At 48.1% G+C, this 22,346-nt stretch overlaps 1 protein-coding gene across 2 annotated transcripts; it reads right to left on the bottom strand.

Moving 5' to 3' along the window:
- Nucleotides 1-4,976: 4,976 nt before the first annotated feature.
- DUSP26 (dual specificity phosphatase 26) lies at nucleotides 4,977-10,927 on the bottom strand. Of its 2 annotated transcripts, XM_045821162.1 has the most exons (5): nucleotides 10,620-10,927; nucleotides 8,470-8,764; nucleotides 6,812-7,026; nucleotides 5,635-5,869; nucleotides 4,977-5,265 (listed from the first exon to the last, which is right to left on the bottom strand). In XM_045821162.1, exons 1-4 carry the CDS (start codon nucleotides 10,750-10,752, stop codon nucleotides 5,670-5,672), a joined length of 843 nt encoding a protein of 280 aa, XP_045677118.1. In that variant the 5' UTR covers nucleotides 10,753-10,927; the 3' UTR covers nucleotides 4,977-5,265; nucleotides 5,635-5,669. The 2 variants fall into 2 exon arrangements, with proteins under 2 accessions (XP_045677118.1, XP_045677117.1); XM_045821161.1 differs by having other exon boundaries at nucleotides 4,977-5,869; nucleotides 10,620-10,926.
- Between the last annotated feature and the right edge of the window lie 11,419 nt (nucleotides 10,928-22,346).

Below are 22,346 nucleotides of genomic sequence, written 5' to 3'. Positions count from 1 at the left end.
GTGGAGAATGGAATCTGGCAGCCGCCGAGCCAGCGCTCCACCTCCGAGTCCTGGTGTTGGCTCCTTCTCTGTGACTTCCAGTCAGTCACCTCTCTGGGGCTCAGTTTTCTTATTTGTTCAGTGAAAGATGAGATAAGATGGGTGGTTTTCAAACCTTTTTTAATCTTTTTTGGTAGAATCGGTTTTATCCAACAATATTTAAAAACAGAAACTGCGTGTATAAAAGACGTAAAAATAGCGCTGTTCTGTTTGGATCCCCGGAGGGTTTCGCTCCCTGTTCCCCTCCACATCAGCGGCCCCACGGAGAGCTATTTCGAAATACCAGAGCCCCATGGAGCACGATCAGAAAAGCACCGAATGAGAAGTCCTCCTGGATTGCCTCCAGTCCTGGCATTTGTGAGGTTGTGATCATTCACCTGCGTGCCCCGGCCTGGGATGGCTCACAGCCTCGTCTTGCTCGGCAGCCGGGAGCTCGGGGTCCCTGGCATTCACCGGCATGGAGTGAGCAGGTGGCCAGCCTCACCTCACTTCCTTTCACCCCTTTCCTGACCTGGTGACATAGCTCTCCTTTCTCCTAATGCACGCGAGGCCCATCCCTGGGCTGGGGCCAAGGGACCACCGTGGAGCCAAGAAGCCGTATTTTGAGTTGTGAGCACAGCTGAGCCCAGTGCCCTGGCCCTCTGGTGGGGCCATGGGGCTTCTGGGATCACACGCTGTCTCCCTCCCCAGGTTACTATTTTTGCCACCCTTCCTGCCTTGTCCTCTTCGGGGCTGTCACTGGCCTTAACTGGGATTAGGAGCTCAGGCTCTGTCAAGGCTAAAGACGGAGAACGTGGACTAGCCCAGCCCTAGTCCAGTTTGAGAGTGAACTCTAGAGACCAGAAGAGAGAGGCTTCTCCCCTCTGATTCTTCCTTACCCCAATTAATCTCAGAGTTCTCAAGAATGCAGACTGCTTTGGGCTGAGTTGCCTAGGGGGGCGGGGGGAACCTTTCTTTTAGTCTGCAGACCACCAGAAGCCAGCTCCCGCATGGGTGCCCATTTCCCCCACTGCTCCCTGAGGATGATACTGGGCCTCCAAGGTCCCTTCCTAAGAGACCAGCTGGGCCAGCACTACCTTCTCCCAGGTTGGCTCCAAATGAACAGGAATTTGGCAGAAGCCTTAAGTGTGTGCTCAAACCGAGGAACAATCGCAGGCCGTTTTGATGGTCAGTGACCACCCCCACGAATAGCAAGAACATCTGGGAGCAGGTTGGGTATTAGGAGAAAATGAGGAAAGGTGGATTCTTCCAGGCTTCTTAGGAAGAGAAACATCTCAAATTTCTGGGTAAGACATTAGGACACAGTGGTAGAGGGTGACTTACCCAGGGGGTGCAGCAAATGACCTCAAGAAGCGGGGCAGGGTCAGCGTGAGAGCTCGCGCAGGGATGGGCGGCAATGCACTGGGGAGCAGGCGCTGCCTCATCTGCGCTGGAAAGTCCCTGCTGAGATTGTCACGTGCAACTGCGGGCCCAGTGTCCCTTTCAACTTTGTAAGAGTATCTGGAAACTCAAATTTTGTGTGACATTTCCTGGTACTGTTGGCTGGCGGGTTTGGCTCTCGGGCTGCTAGTTTGCTCCCTGATGTAAAACCCCTGTTGAAATACCCTTCCGCTCCGTACGTGCATTCGAGATTAGCTCTGGCATTTTTGCCCAGCGGCTAGTTGTTCACGAGGAAAGGTCTCCGTGCAGGTCAAAAGGCTTGTATTCATTTCCTACCGCCATTGTAACAAATCATCACAAACTTCATAGCGTGTGCAATGCAAATTTTTTATGGTATAGCTTTGTAGATCAGAGATCTGGCGCGGGTATCACTGGGCTAAGTCAAGCCCATACAGCCAGCAGGGCTGTGTTCCTTTCTGGAGGATCCGGGGAAGAATCCATTTTCCTGTCTTTTCCAGCTTCTAGAGGTTGCCCACGTTCCTCAGGTTGTGGTCCCCTTTCTTCAAAGCCGGTAACAGGCTCCATCCTCACATCAAATCTCTTGCCGCAGTTTGAAAGGTTTCTCTGCATTTATGGTTTCCTATGACTGCGCCCACGCGAAAACCGAGTGTAACTTCTCCACGTAAAGGTTTAATCACATCTGCAAGCTCCCTTTTGCTGCATGAGGTAATGCATTTACAGGTTCCAGGGATTAGGTGTGAACAGGGCTCTTCCTTGAATTTCGGCTCCTCTGCTCCTATCGCAGTGCAGAAACCTGTGAGAACACAGTCCACCCTTCCTTAGAACCTGGCCCACTGCTCCTCTGTCCAGGCTTCCTTTTCTTTAGGGGATCACTTTGCGGGGGTCCCCTGGGTGTAGCCTTGCCCAGCACTGTCTTGCCAGCACAGTTCTTGGCTGCCTGTCTGGTTCCAGCTCCATCTGCTACCTTGGGGCTCAGAAGCAGCAGTTTTCTCTTCGCTGCCTCTCCCTGTGGAACATCTCAGCTGGGATTTGTTACAGGGATGACTGATGGCCGGCAAACCTTCCCCCTTCTCCCCAGAGGCTGCAAAGGCTCCTGGGAGCGGGCTCTAAGGGTGTGCATCAACATCACAGAGGCGGAGCCTGGAGGCCCTCAGGACTGGAGCAGGGCAACATTGACTTGGGCCACCACTCCCAAAAGTGAGGCTCAGCTGGCTGGAAGCACAGGCTGAATTCAACAAGAGTACATTTATCTCTGTTCATTTCCAAGTCCTTCCCTTGGGTTCAAACAGGCAACAGCCCCCAAGAACAGGAAGAGGAAGACTGGACATTTAACCTTGCCTTCAGCAGGTGGAGTGAGACCCACCTGTGACAGGGGTTACCCTCAGCCCCCTTGGAGGATAGGACTGATTCTGTGTGACTAAACTGTGGACCCTTCTTCTCCCCCTTGAACCTTGTAAGTCACACACACATCCTCCCTCCCTCTCTCTCTCTCACACACACACACACACACAACCTTAAATGGTAGAGCTGGAGGGGGGCAGGCACTGCAGCATGAAACAGTCACACACCCGGATTTGGGAGCCGGAGCTCCCAGGCTTGACTCCTAGCTCGTCCACTTACGCTTTGTGTGTCCTTGGGAAAAAGACTTGACCTCCACTTCCCTGTTCTGAAGCAGCGACAACTGCACCCACTTCGCATGAGCTTTGTAAGGATTACATGAGCTAGCACTGGAGAGACAGAGGAGCACCTGGGCACAGCCACAATACGGCTTTGTAGATAATGCACATATATAACCTCTCTGTGAGGATGATCTGGAAGCTTGTTCTTTGGTCAACCGTACTTTAGTAGCTGTACTTCTCTACTAGAGGTGAGAACTGAATTCTCAAGTTCTTCCACTTGAAAGGAGCCCCAGAGAATTAGCTGAGGCACATTCAGACCGTACAGATATGGTTGCGACTATAGGTTACATTAGCAGTAACACACCAAACTAGGACAAAGGATGTGACGGTTCTACTGTATTCTATACTAGTCAGATTGCAGGAAGAGCCCCTCCAAGAGCCTGAGTTATTTGGGGTTCTTTTTGTTTATACTTAAGTCCTCTCACCTTTGTTTTGGACAGAGAATCAATGCATTTGAATTAGCATCAACATTCTTAACGAAGGCCTCCTCACTCTGTCCCTTGGAAAATTTACCCCTCAACAGTAACCAAAATCTGAGGCCCCAGCGGAGAGGTCTCGCTGGCCTCCGATCCTACAGGTTTAGCTCGAAGCACTGCAACCACTTCCGGTTGCTACAGTCAGAAAGAGGTGCCAGTTATTGGCAAACTGGGGAGGAAACTTGAAACCTGACAAGTGAAGAGTCTTGGAAACAATCAGAGCCATTCAGCTGGAGGTGGGAGGGCACAGGAGAACAATGAGAGCTCGCTTCAAAGCGTGGTAAAGGCTGTCAGAGAGCGAGAGAAAGAACATTAAATACTGACTGCCTCCAGCTCTGTGTCTCACACCTAATTAAATGCCCAGAGCCACCCTGAGGAAGCAGACGGAAACACTGCAGGTAGCTAGGTGCGGAAGAGGTAAAGGGACACCCAGATGCCCTCAGGGTCACGGGCCACAGCTGGGAGCTCTGAGGTCTTTCTGGCCCCAGCTCACCACCATCCATCACGTGACTGCACGGTGCATGTGTTACATCCGAGCTCCCGATATCGAGAGCTGGTGAAACAATGTGGGAATGATGTAGGCATGCCTTACCATCAGAGGCGTCCAAACCAACCCTTGGTGCCTGTCACCGAAGACAGTGAAAAGATGATGTATTTACGTCTTGTTGGAGAGTGAAAATGGAACCTCCCCTAAGGCACCGCCCAGCTCTGAGGTTCAGTTTCCATATTTTTATGGTAGAATATACTCTTCAGATATATTGAGATTGTTTTCTCTGTGTCTTTCCCTTCCTCTTCCATCGCATCCCCTCCTTCCCTTCAGGCAGAGATATTCTGTCCCCGGAACATGACTTAGAAAAAAAGCGGGGGGCGGAGGGGGGGGAACGGGGTAGGGGTGGTAGCTGACAACTTGGCGCTTGGGATAACAGAAAGAGCATACTATTCTCTCTGGTTGGCGAGTCTAGTATTTGCATAAGTTTACTACGGAGATTGCGCTGCACTCCTCCGAGGCAAACCTGGAAAGATTAGAAGAGGAAGCATTGTATCATGTTTCCTTCCCTCCTCTCCGGTTCCTTGGCAACGGGAAAACCCAAACCTCTCAAGGTAGGATTTACATTGGGATTGGTTTGAGATAATATTCTGCTATCCCATCACTGTGGGGACTTGCTGTAGAAACCAGGTTGACTTTTTGAAAATAAATGTATATTTCTTACACTCTTCAGCTTGTGAACGGAGGCTTATTTTTTGGTCCTCTGCTGCCCCTGTGTGGACATAGCTGGAAACAACAGTTCAAAATTTCACTAAGGAGTGTGAAATTGGACTTCGGGTTCACAGGGAGAGGTACAGAACTCAAACAAGCTGTCAGTGACTTCAAGAGGCTCTCTTCTTGTCCACCATCTTTATTTTTCCCCAAGACAATTGCACCCCATAAGCGAGCGATTCTGTAAAGACTCGCAGTCATGCATCTCTGTCGCTTTGGGCCACAACTGGCACCCACGGGCACAGTGCCAACCCTCCCACACCTGCTCTTCCTGTGCTTGGAGTAACAAGTCTGTGGGTTTCTCCCTCGGGTTTCACAGCTTCTCATACCACCTCTGCACCGTCTGTCTCTACGCTACCATCTCCACACAGCTCTACACCGTCACGTTCACGCTTGCTGCAGCCCCGACTCCCTGCACAAGCACAGGACAGAGATGACCCTTTTGTTTTGATGAGTGAGAAAGGGGAACACGTGGGCACAAAGCGGAGAAGGGGCTCTGAATCACTGGGGGGCAAGGGGGTGCTCTGGCAGGAATCCAATGGTGTGCAGATTCCAGGACAGACTTCTGCCTACAGCCTAGCGGCTTCCTTCCTTGCTGGACTCCCTCCTGGGTGTCCATCACACTCCCCACCCTCACTCCGCATCCCACCCGGACAAATAGTAATGGGGCACCACACCTCAGCCCTCTCACTCTCCTGCCTACCGGGGAGGATGGGTTATCTGGGCCTCTAGCTACCTGCCGCCTGGGCCTTCTCTCTCCAGCAGGGAGCCAGGGACCTACCCCACGCCTGGCTCGACCTCCCTTCTCCGCGCCCCTCACGCCTCCAGACCCTGCCGCAGCCTGCGGTCCAGGGCCAGGAGCTGCCTCAAGAAGCCTCGATTGGGGATGATGCCTCGGTGGTCCTTGACTTTCTTGATGGCCTCCACGAGGGTGAGGCGGTGGTACAGCATGAGGTAGGCCAGCACCAGCGTGGCGGATCGGCTCACTCCCACAGCGCAGTGCACCAGGATTTTCCCTGTGCGGATGGACACACAGGCGGTGGTTAGAAGGCAAGGGCTACGTACACCATCAGGGAGGAGGGCGTGGAGGCGCATGAGCACAGGGCAGGCCCAGATGAGCGGTGGTGAGAATGCAGACCCCCAGCCAGTTGTGTAGACCAAACGAGGTGGAGGACGTACAGCAAGTCAGCGTCCACGGACCCAGGGAGGGCCCTGAGGCAGAGACTCGTAAGTGGTGCGGGACCCAGCTCTGCGCAGAGGACGGCCTCAGGGGATCTTCGCTGAGCGCATCCAGCGAAAACACCCTGAGTCTAACCCGGCCCTCCTCCACTCTCCCCCACCCTTCCATCTTGCTGTTTCTGTCATCTATTTTGCGGGGAGGCGTTCAATATATTTTTTATTAAGTACAAATTTTTTATTAAGCAAAAACTGCTCAAAGTAGAGACACTTGGAAAGTATGGAAATGTGTCAAGTAGCAAAAGATTCAAATATGTCACCCATAATCTTACCACCCCAGTACAACTCGCCACTCTCAACACTTTGGTTTAGTTCCTTCTCATTTTTTAAAATGTCTTCACGTTATTTCATGTATTTTAAAAACGGTTGAGCCCTGGCTGGCGTAGCTCAGTGGACTGAGCTCGGGCTGCGAACTACGCATGGCAGGTTCGATTCCTAGTCAGGGCACATGCCTGGGTTGCAGGCCATGGCCCCCAGCAACTGCACATTGATCTCTCTCTCTCTCTCTCTCCCCCTTCCCTCTCTCTCTCTCCCCCTTCCCTCTCTAAAAATAGATAAATAAAATCTTTTAAAAAATGGCCGAGAGAATGTTTTTCTTTCCTTAACATTATACCTGAGCATTTTGTCCCGTCATTAGAATCCGTCTCTCCCCACTCCGGAGCCCTCGGCTCCTCCCTAGCCCAGCGGCCCCTGTCCCTTCACTCCTTGCTTTCCCCGCCTACCTCCAGGCTGGCTCAGCGCCCGGTGAATGAAGTCGGCAGCCGTCTGGAAGTGGATGCTCATGTCAAAGGCTGGCGAGTCATGGGCCTCGACACCCAGGTAGCGGATGCCCAGCCCCTCGTAGGCCTCGGGCGTGCCTCGCCACCTGCTGTGTGAGGCGTTGAGGACGTGGGTGATGCCCAGGCGCCGCAGCTCGCGGTGGTTGTTAGCTATGTCCCTGCATTGAGTAGAGGTTAGAGGGAGGGTGGGGAAGCAAGGCTGGGGGGCAAGAGTCCCTGGTCTGTGCCCTGCCCACTGCCAAGGTAATGTCACCGCCCGAGGCCTCCACTCTGCTTACTGATGACCCGGAATGGAGGGAGGAAGATGGGCAATGTGCAGGAAGTCTGACCTGGAGGGGTGGGGAGGGTCGCCTGGAGGAGGATGAACAATAGCCATAATAAAATATTGGCCAGTGCTCTGAGGCTGTGGGACTTTACTTGATCTGTAGGAAGGATTTGTTGGATGTGTGCTTCATGCAAGAAGTCCGTACTAACAGTGGAGTGTGGCTGAAGAAAGATGGGAGCACCGTGGGAGAGAGTGATTTTCCTGTCGCCGGGGTATTCAAGCAGAGAGAGGAGGTCAAAGTATGGGCGTGGAGCAATGGAGGGGCATGGGACATTGGATGGGACGTCAGACTGGACCAGCTCGCACTGAACATCCCCACTAACCTTGAGATTACATGATTCTGACCCTTGCTCCCACACCTGCCTCCCTTGTTGCTTTGTACTCTCTTTGACACCCGGAATGTTCTTTTGCCAGTTATTTCATGCTCACATTTACCCTGTTTTATGACGTCACCTTTAGGTGCTCATGTGGCTCATACCCCTTAGTGGTAGATGCCCCTCGGGTAACATGGTCATATCTCAGGGCAGATGCCCTGTCCAGTGCAAACTTCTCAAGTAGAAAGAGCACTGAACTTGAACCTCCAAGTCCTGGCTCTGCTACTTACGACCCGTGTGACCTTGGGCCAGTCACAACTTCTCTGAGCTTCAGTTTCCTCATCTGTAACCTGGGGATAGTGGTACCTACCTCACAAGGCTGTTGTGAAGATTAAGAGAGAAAATGCATGTGAAAAACTGCTTGTATACTATAGAGCCCCTGAGAGACAGAAGTGGGGACGACGTTTCCTCTGATGCTCTTCTCTCCATAGCCCCATATTGCAGAACCTCTGCATACACTGCAACTTTGCTTGGTCAACCCTTCACCTTCCTACCCACTGATGCTGGCTCCCACGACTGCCTTTTTTTTTTTCTTTCCCAGAGCCATAGCACGATAGATAGAAGGTCACATAAATCATTTGTTATGTCTGGTCCATAGCCTTCAGTAAGAAGTCTTGCTAAACAAGTGACATTATTGAACAGAGTCATTCTGTTCCGAGTGGGGTAGGTCAATCATCCTGCCCAGCCCCCCAAAACCCTGCAGCCTCCACTCCGCCCGTGCACCCCCACCCCTTGATCCTCAATCTGGAACCGACAATACCACTCGGCGCCTCTCTGCCACCCTTCTCCTTTCTTCTTCCACACCCATGCTCATGCGGGCGCACGAGCACGCGCGCGCGCACACACACACACACACACACACACACACAGTCGGCCCTGGCTCCGGTTTGCTGGGTACATACTGGTCTCCGAGGTAGAGGCCTGGCCAGACCTCATCGGCGTGGTTACAGGCTGTCTTGCCTGTGTAGAGAAGCCTCTCCAACTCAAAGACATTGAGGAAGGGATGTTGAACGGTTGGCATCTCCTCCAAGGGCCCTCTGGTGCGAACAGGGGACCTCGAGCTACTCCGGGAGAAGCGGGCCATGAAAGTCATGGAGGCCCAGAGCCAGTTACCAGGGCACATCTTAGAGGTGGCAGAAACCGTGACAGCTGCCCGGTGGCTGCGGTGATGATGGCTCCGTCTCCAGGTAGCTGTTGCTGGAAGAGGAAGGGATGTGAGGCACACCTGAGTGAGTCCAGAGCAGCTCCTTCCCTTCCTGCCAACTGGGCTGGGTCCCGGGGAGAAGGTTGTCCACAGAGGGAAGGCGAGTCTGGCCCTGGCGGGGCCTCCAGGATTGTCTTCTTGGGCTGCGGCAGTGCCGTTCTCTCTGCTCTCGTGGTTCTTCCTCACAAGGAGGTGGGAGAGTCACGTGCCCTTGTTTACAGGGAGAGGGAACTGCCCAGCTGCCGGGTTCTGCTCCAGCACCCAACCCCCACGCCCACCACACACACATAAACACACACACAAACAGTTGGTGTTTGGGTGGCAGTGCCCATGCCGGAACTCCTGCCAGCCCGAAAGTGGGTCTCATCTGCCTGGGGCTGCAGGCGAGAGGCTAGGGAGTTGGGATGGGAGGTGGAGGGCGAGTGTCCCCGCCCAGGGAGAATTAGCAGGAAGAGTGGCAGCTGGGGCCCTGACATCTGCCAAACCTGCCCGTTCCTCAGTGCCAGAGGGATGGGCTGCTTTAACCCATTCCCACCCTCCCTCTGACTCAGTCAGAAGCCTCTATGGGAAGCGTATGTTGGGGGTATGGGGTGAGCGGAGAGAGCAATAAAGAGGAAGGGTAACTTGCTGAATGCATGAGCCGATGGAAGAAGGTACCCGTCTATGTGCGCAACAAGCCAGCCACTCTCCTCTGACCAGCATAAAGGAAAGACTAAACCCCATCTCTAGTGTGAGCTTTTCTGAGCTGGAGCATTGTGTCTGGGTGTGTGTGGTGAGGGGGCAGAAGGAGGGTGGGGGGCTGAGCGGGGGAGGAAAGGGAAGAGTGAGGGATCCTGCCAGGCCCAGGGCCTCAGGGGCTGGGATGGGCCTGTGCGTGGCTGGTGTGCCTGCCTCTGACTCCCTCTGGACCGCTGGCCCTTCTGAAAAGGGGACCATGTGCTGAGCTGCAGAGTTGGGAAGGGCCAGGCGCCCCGGGACCTTCAGGCAGAGGGGAGACTGTGGCAAGAGCCCTCTGCACGGGCTCCTGTCACACTGTGGCCCCGCATGTCTGACAAGGCAGGAGGCCTGGCGGGAAGAACCCCTCTCCCGCTCCCTTCCCGGCCTTCAGACCCAGAGCCCTCATCAAAGTCCAGCAGGGAAGGCTATTTTTGTCCTGCCCTGGCGGTGCACCCCCATCCACGCTTTCATGTGCCCCCCGCCCCCCCAGGAGAGACCACGCACTTACAGGGGATAACAAGCAGGGCTCTTAGGAAAGAACTGGTGAGGAGAGACTGGATTTAGGGGTATTTGGGAAGAAATTTTTTCTGCGTCTGAGTCAGAGTGCAAAAATACAGCCCCAGAGCCATCATCATCATCATCATCATCATCACCATCATCATCATCACTATCTACATCTGCCTTGTCTCCTCAGGCCTAAAGACCCCATTCTTTATTCCAAAACAGCCTTTTCCGGAAGCAGATCCCGCTGCCTGTGGGAGGCTGAATGGTGAAAAGGGAGCGGGAAGGAGACCCGGTGTAGAAAGCCCCTCCAGGGGGAGTCTTTCCCCTGGGGGTTGCAGAAGCCCCATCTTGCTCCAGGATACACCCCTCCGCATTCTGCAACCCCATCTGCCGGCTTCCAGGGGCCCTCGTCTGCCGCCCCCCGCCCCCCTCCTCCGCCTGCTGTCGCGGTTGTAACAGGTTCATGGCTGTCTCCCAGCCCTTGCCAACCCAGACAGCCCGGCGCTGGGGATGGAGGGAGGGAGCCCGGGAGCGCACGGCTTGCTTGGCTCCCAGGCCCCCTCTCCCGTCCCCTGTCTCCCCCACAGCCCCGGCTGGGAAGGCGGCCACCCTCCGAAGACCCCCTACCTCTCTGTGCCGGCGGGGGCCTCAGTCCCGGAGGCAGATCGCAGGCGCCCGCAGCCCCTCGGCCACGGCCATGACTCTCCTGCTGTCGCCGCCCCCTTCGCTGCCACTGCCAGACCGCTTGACGGATTAGCATCTATTTTTAAGCCATGACACGCACGTCGAATGAAGCAGGGTTCACATCCGTGTGTGTTTGTGACACGCAGGGACGCAGTCTCACACCCAGCGGTTGGGGTCGGACGCGCAGCGTGGGCTCACCCGCAGCCCCCTCCGCCCCTACGTGTTTACAGACCAGAGGCAGACCACGCAGCTAGAGCAGCGCCTCCCGCATACAGGCGCGGGTGCCTGTGGATTTTCGGGGCTGCGCCAATTACAAGGCATTTTGCTTAAGGATGAGATTAGGCAAACCGTCCCAGAGAGTGTCTTAAACACACATGCTCCGGCCCAGACAGTGTTAATTAATTACACAGACACTCACTTGTACTTTTCTCGCTCACAAGCACACCACTCATTAATAGTTGGGAACTCTTATTAGTGTTTACTATACAGCACGTGTTTCACATATCTTAACTCATTTTTTTTACCCACTGCAAGTCGATAAGGCAAGTAGTATTATGGTCCCCATTTTAGGGAGAACACAGGCACAGAGAGGCTAAGCCGTTGCCCAGGTCACACCCAGCTCATTGCCAGAGCTGAGCCTCAAGTCCTGGCAGTCTGGCTCCCAAGTTCATGTCCTCGATGGCTTTCTAAGACTTTCTAAACCAGAGCCTCCGCACAGATGGAGAAGGCACAATGGATGTCAATCAGGAAGCCATTCCCACCAGCTCATCGCAATGTGAGCTCTGCTTTCCTGGGGCTTCTGACGACATCCATGTGTTACCTTCGTCCCCTTTTCTACTGTAAGCACCTCGTCAGCTCCGAGACTGCCAACACTGGAAGGCAAGGACGCTGTTGCCTGCACCAGGAGGGCCCAGCGTGTGTGGTGGTGGAGGTGGCCGGAGTCCTTTGATAATGAATGTTGTCAGGTGATGCTGCTGAGAGCCACGCCAACTCGGACCCCAGCGGAACTGTCTTCTGTAGGAGGAGGGCGGGAAGTGGATCAGGTCAGGCTGGACCTGGCTCAGGAGGAGAAAATGGCATCCAGTGGAGCTGAAATCAGGACCCACTACTTCCCCAGCAGCGGTGGTCCATCAGGTTTTGATCTCCAGTCAGAGAAAGTACTGGCCAAAGAGACACGATTCCCAGGGCAGGTCTGTGTTGAAGAAGAGGTCCTCCTTCTCCTCTTCCTCCTCCTCCTCCTCAGCTTTTCCTCTCTAGAGAAGCGAAGGGGACCAAAAGTTTTGCCGTTTGGGATATTAATTTGTAAGCTGCTTATTAAGAAACAAAAGACTCAGGAGGAACTTTTGACCTTCCCTCCTTTCCTGCCTAAGCAATTCAGCGGGGAAAAAACCTGCTTCAGAAAGGGAAACTTAACACAATCACTTTAGCATTAAGCAGGAAGACTCCAGGCAGGAGCCTAACGTGACTAAGCCCCCCACCCCCACCCCCATGCCCCATTGTTTTGTGGTCGCTTGGCAGACACGTACGTGCCTGGCATGTTCCACTCGTCCTCATTACCTGCAAAGTGCCCATTCTCACTTTTCAGATCTAAGATCCAGCCTCCTCCTTTGCCCAGAATGACATAAATATCCAACGTTGCCTCAGTGTCTTTGGAACATTCGTGCTCATGTGAATTTCCAGGGCACACACATTAAAGCTGGACTTTTCTCCTGTTGTTGTGTCTCTGTTAATCTGATTATTAGGCTAGCTGGAAGAGTTTAGAAGGTGGGAGGAAAAGTATAATTATTTTTTTTAGCCCCCACAGAAGCGGACTCAATGTCTTCCCAATTTCCTCGTGCTTTCTCAGTATAGGGGTTTAAACGGAGAAATGAAATCCTCATAATTTAAGACAAAGTAGTGACCTGAAGACATTTGAAATTTTACTTTGTAGGTCCAGGATAAACCAGGGGAAAAAATGTCACAAATCACATTGTGAAAGAACACATATTATACTCCCCTCATTTTAAGGGACAGAGTCCAAAGGTTAGTAGGTTGGGGAGATAGGGGAGATGAATTTGATGTTGATCTTTAGCAAGACTTCTGTTTCAACCTTGCGTTGCACTTTTCTCAAAAAGCTGAGGAACTCTGTTGTAACGCGTACTGCGACCCACACGGACAGATGTTCATGAGTCACCACAGAACTCGTCTATGCATCAACATCTTTGTGAGGACCATTTCCGGGGGTCAACCTACAACTCCCCGGACTTTCTGTTTTTCTCTGTGACTAGGAGGGCTGTGTTCCCAGGGGACACCAAACTAAACTGAGGATGGAAAGGAGGATGGGTAGTGGAGGAAAGAGCTGGGAGAAGATAATGGAGCAGGTAGGACAGGAAAGGCGAGGAAGGCAAGAGAAGTGGGATGTATTGCTCATTGATTATCTGTCAATTCCTTGGGCTTTCACGTTGATCAGCTCATTCCACCCCACACACCTTTTAGTGGGCATTCTTATCTTCCTTGATTTCTTGAGGAGACTGACACTTGGTCAGATTAGCCAACTGACCCACAGCCAGTAAGTGGCAGAACATGTGTCCAAAACCAGGGCTATCTGATTTCAAGCCAACGCTGAAGAGTCACTTCCTCTTTGAAGCCTTTCTGGATTCATTCCATGTGTTCATTTCCTCCTTTGTGCTCCTACACACTCCTATCAAAGCACCTATGAGCTCTGTTTTACATCACTTACTTCTATGTCTAAGTCTGTTCCCAATACTGGAAGTCATGTATGGATACACTACAGGGGGATTAGCTGAACAGGATGGAAAAATAAGGCTCCTGGAAGATAGCAATAGATTTCCAAATGGTGTCAAAAGAAATGCACCCCCTTCCGCACCCAAATAAATAATGAGAGAAAGGCAGAAGTAGTTCAATAAAAGTAGAGTGGGGGTAAAAAAACAAGGAAGACTAACAAAGACGTGTTAAATGGTCATTCTAACTGCTACCATTTAACTACGGGCTCGGCGCTGTGTTAAGTGTTTTGCATATTTTAGCTAATTTAACCCCATAAAGTAGGCGTCCTTCATTCTATTTTACAGTCGAGAAAACAGGTTTAGAAAGGTGGTAAATCACTCTGTAGCTGCCAAACGGCTAATACAAGGGACTTGAGAATTGGCTTTAAACTTAGAACTGTTTTAAACCAAAGTGTGGGCCTCATATCACTGTGGTGCACTTAAAGAAAAATACAAGTAATAGTTAAAATATAACAAGCCCAACCGTGTGTCAGACCTTTAGCAGAAATGACCTGAATCAGGAGGGAGGCATTCTCAAGGTCCCCACCCCAATCCCCTTCCCTTCGAGGGCGCGGCTCGGCAGTGGCAAGGTCTGCGGGTGAGTGTGCTGGAGGCCGGGAGACGCAGTGCCCTGGGCTGTCCCTGCTTTCGGATTGCCGGCCTCCCCCCACCTCCCCCCACCTCCCCCACCCGCTCTTCTCCGGGTGGAGTACAGCCGGAGGAGTAACCACGCCCTAAGTATCACCGCCTCGCCCTTCGTCCGGGGGATGGTGCCCTGCAGCAGGTTTAAACAGCTCTCGGACCTAAAGGTTCAAGCAGCAGAACATCAACAGTTGTGACTTTGTTTAGCGATGGGAGTGTGGTGCGGGAAGGAGGGGCAGAGAAAGACACGACGCCCTTTGAGGTACCGGCAACGATCCTGACTCATTCTTTAATGTCTCCATCCACACCCAGCCCTTGTCTTTCTTTGGCTTCTCTCTTGGGCCCCTATTTAGCACTTCTTCTCCCTCTGGTCCCGGATGGTGATTTGTGTCCTGTCTTCTCAAGTTGGTGTTAATGGGGATCCCCTGCTTCCCCGCCCCTCACTCCCCCCAGCTCCTGCTGGCTCTGAATTGGTGAGGAAGGCAAGTAGATCCTTTGTTTAGAGTGGGAATCTGGTTTTTGTTCGACTTCTTCACTTCTCCATCAATGCATTCGGTAGCCACTTTGTCCCAGATTTACCTAGGGGTGACCATTAATTTTCTTCCAAGAACCACACATTACCGCAGGTAGCAGATCTTCCCATTAGCCTTTGTAATGAAAATAAATTGTAGAGAGGCCAGCGCATCTGTAGGCGAAATAAGCCAAGATTATTGTTTGCAACTGAAACAGGCTACGAAGGGAATATACTGTAAATCTCAGCATTAAAAAAAAAAAGAATGAAAAGCGTGTATAAATACACGCTTTAAAAAGGACTTAAGAAACTATGCCAGATATTAAGGAGATAAATTCTGGCTATAGTAGGACTACAGATGATTGTTATCTTGAGCTTTAAACTGTCTACATTTCCCAAATTTTCTATAATCAATGCAAGTTAATTATAAATGTCAGTTCTGTAAAATTGCTTGAGGCTTTTTTTGAGACTTGTTATGTGGCCAATTTCACTAAATGTCCCACACATGCTTAAAGAGAATATTCAGTGTCTGTTTTGGGATGCAGATTTCTATATAAAGCTTTAAAATATTCTAAGAAATGACTACTTTTTGGTCTTGTTTTTACCAGCTTTTGAGAGGGGAATTAAAAAGTTTCACATGTTTGTAGGCTTTTTAATTTTTGTTATGTAATTCGGTAAATTTTTGTGTGGGATACCAGACTATATTAGATACACAAAATTCACAGGTTTTTGTTTTTTCTTTGAAATTATTAACAGTTAACTTTTTAGTCAATAAGCAGCCTCTCTAAAAACTCTTTAAAAAAAAGTCTATCTTTGGCCCTGGCTGGTGTAGCTCAGTGGATTGAGCGCAGGCCTGCGAACCAAAGTGCCACTGGTTTGACTCCCAGCCAGGGCACATGCCTGGGTTGTGGGCCAGGCCTCCAGTAGGGGGTGTGCTACAGCCAACCACACAGTGATGTTTCATTCCCTTTCTTTCTCCCTCCCATCCCCTCTCTCTAAAAATAAATAGGGGAGGGGTGGGGGGAAAAGGTAGAAAACTGTACTTGAGCAACAATAAAAAAAAGTTAAAAAAATAAAAATAAATTAAGTCAGACTTCATTCCTCTACGGCCCCCAAGGTCCTCATCTGAAAAATCAAAATGGTGTGCCCTCTCAATAAATAAATAAATAAATAAATAAATAAATAAATAAAATCTTTAAAAAATTTATCTTTGATATATATTCTTTTCTATATTAAGTTTAACTATAGACTGTTTATAGCTACATTTTTAAAATTAATTATGTTAATGAGTGAATGAATATCTCTTTTTACAATTACTCTGGTTACTGGCTTTTAAAAAATAATTTCCGCCATCTTAGTTCATGTTTTCTATTTGTCTTCCTTTCTTGTTCTTTTCTCTTTCACTTTCTTTGGTTGCATTCTTTATTAACTGTATTGAGCTCTCTTTATTTGAAAGATAAAATCTGAACTTAATTACTACTTTTACATTCTCCTTGAATAAGACAAGAATTTTTGTTTTAGGTTCCCTCAGAAATACTTTCGCTACCACCTTCTTCATTATTGTTATCATCCAGTACTTTGAATTCAGCTTAATTTTTTTTAGTAGTCATCAGCCATATAACACTAATAGGCTAAAGAATTAACGCATGCACCCTGGCTGGCGTGGCTCAGTGGACTGAGTGCTGGCCAGCCAACCAAAGAATCGTTCATTCCATCCCCAGTCTAGGGCACATGCCTGGGTTGTGGACCAGGTCCCAACCCAGTAGGGGGCGTGCGAGAGGCAACCACACTTTGATATTTCTCTCCCTCCTGTCCTGTCTCTAAAAATAAATAAATAAAATCTTAAAACAACAGAATTAATGTATGCTGCAATGCTTATTAAAAAACAGCAACCCGATCCTGGCTGGTGTGGCTCAGCGGATTGAGTGCCAGCCTGTGAACCAAAAAACAGCAACCCTCTGCCCACTGTCCTCCACCCGTGACCTAAGCAAACATATTGAACATTTTCAAGCATTTAAAACATTTTTTATTCCTCAATAATCTTTATACTACTATTTGTTGATTTTTCAGTTTTAGGTATTACCTATTAATTTCTCACAATGAACAGTGAGGATTTATTTCTCTTTGATTCAATCTGCACGATATGTGTAAATATCACCTCTGCTTTTTTATTATACAGCTATATCATAATTTTATATAAATTCAGTGTTTTAGATATTACAATACTATAATTGTTATTCACAGTTGAACCATTGAACCATATTTCTTTACTATTATTAGTTTTTTCCTTTCTTAGATGACTTTCAGTTAATAATTATTTTTCATTTGTTTGGTGGCTTAATTTTCAACAAGTGTCTCACTAATTCAACCCCACGCTTTTTCCCAATTGCCTAAGCTCTTTTTGAAAAGATTTTATATATTTATTTTTAGAGAGAGGGGAAGGGAGAGAGAAAGAGAGGGAGAGAAACATCAGTGTGCGGTTGCCTCAAGCGGCACCCCCTACTGGGGACCTGGCCCAAAACCCAGGCCTGTGCCCTGACTGGGAAGCAAACCAGCGACACTTGGGATTGCAGGCACGCATTCAATCCACTGAGCCACACCAGCCAGGGCTAAACTCCTTTTTTAAAAAGAAATTTTATTTATTTTTAGAGAGAGAGGAGGCAGGAGGGAGAAAGAGGGAGAGAAACATGGATGTGCAAGAGGTACATCTATTGGTTGCCTCATGCACGCCCCCAAGTGGGAGCCTGGCCTGCAACCCAGGTGTGTGCCCTGACTGGTAATCAAACCAGCAACCTTTCAGTTCGCAGGCTGGCACTCAGTCCACTTAGCCACACCAGCCAGGGCTTGTCTAGTCACTGTTTGATAAACCTAGTTATTTTCTGAGTATCAATTTTTCCGTGAGTTTCTTCTGGAGTCTCCTGCCTTATTCACTAGTGGACTGGATTGTGCAGTGACAGGAAGTCTGTGGAGTTTAATTTAAACAGACTTCCAATCAAGTCTATGTTTTCAGTCCATCTTCACTTACTTCCAGAGATACCTACTGTAAATCAGATTGATCATCCATATTTCTCTACTGACTTGCCTTCTGCATTCAACAGCCAACATTTTCTTGCTACTGAAATATTTTCTGTTCTTTCATTCTGGTGGGTTTTACGTTTTTTAAAAAAATCTTCTGAATGTCATTTTTGTGGGGTTTCAGGAAGAGGCAGAATTAAATGCTTATTTTTAATAGGCTATCTTTAACTGGGATGCCAGCTGGTTTTTGGAAACACAAAAATAATTGATTTTAATTTTTTTAACACTCAGTACTTATTTAGACTTATCAGTACATTTTAACAATTCTTTTGCATACTCTTGATTCTTTATCTTGTTCTTTCCTTCTAGGTTCATCCCCCCACCCCTTATTTAGTAGTTCTTTTTGTGAGGGACTATTAGTAGTAAATTTCTAAGTGCTTGCATGTCTAAAAATTTCCAATTTGCCCTGACTTGTACATTATATTTTTGTCTGACTTTAGAAATTTAGGTTCCCAATTATGTTTCCTCAGCACATCCAAGATAATAGTTCATTGTCTTCCAGCCTTTATTTTTTGCTGATGAGATGTGTTTTATTCAGTGTTCTTGCCATTATTTGATTGTAATCTGCCTTTTTTTTTCTTTGTCGTTCTTAGAATTTTCTCTTTGTCCTTGTAGATTGCTGGCTTCCCAAATAGTACCCGAACAACCTCTGGGTAACACAAAACGGAGTCTATTGCTTGTTAGAGTTAAGGGAGAATGCTCCCTCGACAGCGAGCATCTCAGCATACAAGCTCTGCGGCCTGGCATAGTGAAGTGGAGTCTTTCTTTTCTTTTTTTTTTAAGATTTTATTTATTTTTAGAGAGGGAAGGGAGGGAGAGAGAGGGAGAGAGAGAGAAAGAGAGAGAGAGAGAGAGAGAGAGAGAGAGAGAAACATCAATGTGCGGTTGCTGGGGGTCATGGCCTGCAACCCAGGCATGTACCCTGACTGGGAATCGAACCTGTGACACTTTGGTTTGCAGCCCATGCTCAGTCCACTGAGCTACACCAGCCAGGGTGAAGTGGAGTCTTTCAATGCAAGTACTTGATTGGAATTAGCTAATTATCATGATATAAGAGTTTAGGATTTGTGCCAATAGCCAAGTGAAGATTTTGAGATGAGGTGTCCAAAGCACCTTTGAGTATAAGCTGTATGTTGATGCTTTCTTGAGTTGTTGGGTGTTTGGACAAGTTCCTATGGTGAACAATAAAGTTACATGCAAATTTTACCTTCTGGAAGAGATTCTCCTGGGATAGCAAAATTATTCAAATGAAGACAATGGACTAGTAAAACCTTGTTAATAAAGACAGCAAACTATGTTTTCATTGTCCTCCCTTGTGGCCATTTTTCATCCGAGCCTGAAGAGGAGCCCGTAGTATCTGGGTGTGTGATCAATCTAGAGCTTCACAACTACTTGAGATATCATCATCTTGTACCAGGTTTCTGGGAATGGCTGGTTCCGCCTCCAGGTTACTGAGGGTGTTTGTTTTGGTCTCTGGAAGCATCAGATTTTCATGCTCTTTTGGTGTGATAATTATTTGTTGAATTATTTGAAGGGGCTGCTGTTGTGTTTTGGCATTTAAGACTCTGGAGGCCACCCATCTGAACACTGCAAGATGGACAGATATACTAAGAGAAGGACCTGGTTCAGAGTAGGTAGTCCAACTCCTCAGTGACGGCTGGAAGTGCCCACAAAAATCAAGACAGTAGGTGAGATCGTTAATGTAAAGATTCCCCCCAAATCAGATTTGGTTCGATTAGACAAGTTCTCTAATTTTTTGATTTCTTCATCTGCTTCTTAGATCTTTTTAATACTATTAAAGATTCCAGAGAAGTCTGCAGGGATGTAAGTACCATGTTTTTCCCCTAAAAGAGTACCCATTCTTCATGAGAGACCCACATTGTCTCCATTCTGCACCATTACTAGTCTAATTTCACGAACCTGAGGTAGTTGATCTCATCATCATGGAAACTAATGGCAACACCCGAGGCCAGGGAAATTGGAGAGTCTCCAAGAATTTTGCTAATTTGGGTCTCAGGCTTCTACTTTTTGTCTCTTTCTCTCCTGGATATTGGGCGATATGGATAATGAAGTATCCCGGTGTGGCAGGGCTTTGCAAAGCTCTTTAATAACAGTCTAACAATGGTTCCAGTAAAATGAATGCTCCTGTCACTAGACAGATAGGTTGGAATTCTCCAGGTTGTAAACACCTGATATTCGATAATATCAGGGATCATTTTCTCCCCTGCAAATGTGTCTCTATCCTGTCTAGGCTTTCTCAGGTTTTTGACAATGGCTCTTACTAAGACCAAGATAAGAGCCTAAAATCGACCACAAGAACTTTTCCTTGTTCAAAGAGAAGTTTAATTTCAAGGGGTGATTGAGCTTTGAGGGCGTCTGGATAGCCAAGAGGAGAGGAGAGCAGACGAGAGGAAGATGTAGAAGGAAGTTGGGTGGAGAATTTGGGAAAAGGAATAGCAGGATGAAGGCCATAAGGTTCGGAGTTGTGATTTCTTGGGATCTAAAAAGAAAGATTATTTTAAGTTTTTCATATTTTCTTTTTGCTTTGCCTTGGAATCTCTTAAGAAAGCAGTTTTAGGGTCTGCATTTCTTTTAGGCCCTTCTATATACCAATGAATGGTATATAGAATGGTATATAGACCACTGGATGCTTGACTCTTTACATTTTAATGTGCCTATTTTAAAAAAAAAATCCTCATCTGCGGATATGTTTATTGATTTTATGGAGAGAAGAAGGGGGAGAGAGAGAAACATTGATGTGAGAGAGAGACATTGATTGGTTGCCCCCCATATGTGCCCCGACTGGGGATCAAACCCACAAACTAGGTATGTGCCTTGATCAGGGATCAAACCTGATCCCTGATGGGTGTATGGGACGATGCTCTGACCAGCTGAGCCATTCGGCCAGAGCTCTAATGTGCCTCTTAAATAATCACTTTTGTTCATATCAAAAGTTCCACAGAGAGGCCATGATAATTCTCTTTTATCTTTATTGAAATTATGCCATTTAAAAAGATAAGTATTCAAATTTGAATTATAGCATATATACAAGAAAGTAGCAGAAATTGGGCCCAGAGGAAGTACAGACTTAGTTTTAGACTAAGACAAGCCCAACAGAGTCCAGGGTCCTTCGGTCCAGGGTGTTGCTTTTGCACTTTATATTTTGGGGTGCTAAGCTAATAGCTTGGCCATCCAGCTATAAACCCTGATGAGGTTTGTGGTGCCAGTAGAGCAGCGAAGTTTTGGAGAGGAAATCTCTTCTAGAACTAGACTTTCACAGACAAAACAAGACTGAAGCAATTTCTTAGAAGGGTTTGATGAGTGACTCTGTGGATGAGTCCACAAATTACTGGTCTGAGAAGAAACCTTCTGAACAACTAAGTCTCCAGGGCTAGTCTGATGAATGAGTTTATTTGGTTTGATGAAATGAACTTTCCTCTGATAGATACACAACAAAATAATGACAGAGACAAATACTTGTATTGTAAGTAACAAAGAAGATTTCACCAGAGTGGAAGTTCAAATTTAATCATACAACCAAAGGATTCCTTAAAATGGTTTCTTCCTCTCAGGGGACAAAATAAACTGAGTGTTCTGGATGCTCAACAAAAAGAAATCAGAATTGTACCCAATGTGAGACCTACTTACCCCACCTTTGCAGCTGGAGGGATGCTCAGGCGTGTGCTGTTTCCAAGTCCAAGAACTTGGATGTTAGTGGAAGAGACATCTTGGTCTTGACTAGATACAAGTGGAACCTTCAAATCTCAAATGCAAGCTTATCAATATCACCAGAGCAACCTGTAGGTTGTTCTGTAGGTCAGATGAGCTTGGATTTATTGCTTACCTGTGATAAGGGAGAATGCTACCTGGACAGAGTCTGATGGGGTCTCTCAAGGGAAAGGGGAAGATCAGATTAACGGTAATTTGGAGGTCTGGTTCAAGGTGGGTTTTCAGTTTGGGTCCTTTGGTTCAGTTTAGCCCAGGGCTGGGACGCGTGAGGGGAAGCCTGGTCTACCGAGACCATGAGGAAGGACATTTCGATTTTTTTTCTCACCAAGTCAAACCCTCCTGGTGTTTGTTTTAGCATTTAATTCAAGTCAGCCTGGTATTTAATTCAACATTAGCTGCAGCACTGAAAGTCTGTCATGTACAAAACACAGTCCTTCCTTACCTGTCTCTCCTTTGTCATTGCAGACTCTAGAGATTCAAAAATATGGCTCCTGACAAAAAGCTTAAACATGTTGTGTGACTTGACTGTGAAATTAAAGATTGGCATTTTTTTTTTAGTTTGTCAAAATATTGTTAATCTCGGATGAGGTCAGATGTGCTTTCAAATTAGAGGGTAGGAGCAGATGAAAAGATTTCTAACAATGTTCTATCAGTTACAAAATGTTCCTAGAAATAAAGATCTGTAACGAATGAATAAATACTATACATCTAGCCAGGATTAATTTTCTTCCATCTGAAATGGTTTTAAGTTAAATTCTATATAGTACATCCGGTTGACAACCTCAGTGATGTTTTGGGGGCCTATCCATACTTCCAATTCCAGGTTCAAAATGGGTAACAGACATTAAGTCAGTCAAATCTTAACTATCTTTGGGGCGGAGGTGGGAGGGAAGAATGGTTAGGAGATCGAACGCATGACAGACTAAATGATACTGCTCTACTGGCGGTCCT

The sequence above is a fragment of the Phyllostomus hastatus genome, unplaced genomic scaffold, assembly GCF_019186645.2.
Source record: "Phyllostomus hastatus isolate PE091 unplaced genomic scaffold, TTU_PhHast_1.1 phas_scaffold_46, whole genome shotgun sequence".
NCBI classification, from domain to species: domain Eukaryota; kingdom Metazoa; phylum Chordata; class Mammalia; order Chiroptera; family Phyllostomidae; genus Phyllostomus; species Phyllostomus hastatus.
Note: the sequence above shows the minus strand (reverse complement) of the source record. Positions and strands in the feature narration are given on the sequence as shown.

Excerpts from the sequence above, each read along its gene's own strand:
- DUSP26 (XM_045821162.1), bottom strand. The coding sequence starts at position 10,752 with ATGCTAATCCGTCAAGCGGTCTGGCAGTGGCAGCGAAGGGGGCGGCGA. Across the intron at positions 7,027-8,469 it reads GGCCTCTACCTCGGAGACCA|GGACATAGCTAACAACCACC; the intron begins GTATGTACCCAG and ends TACTCAATGCAG. Across the intron at positions 5,870-6,811 it reads GGCGCTGAGCCAGCCTGGAG|GGAAAATCCTGGTGCACTGC; the intron begins GTAGGCGGGGAA and ends CCATCCGCACAG.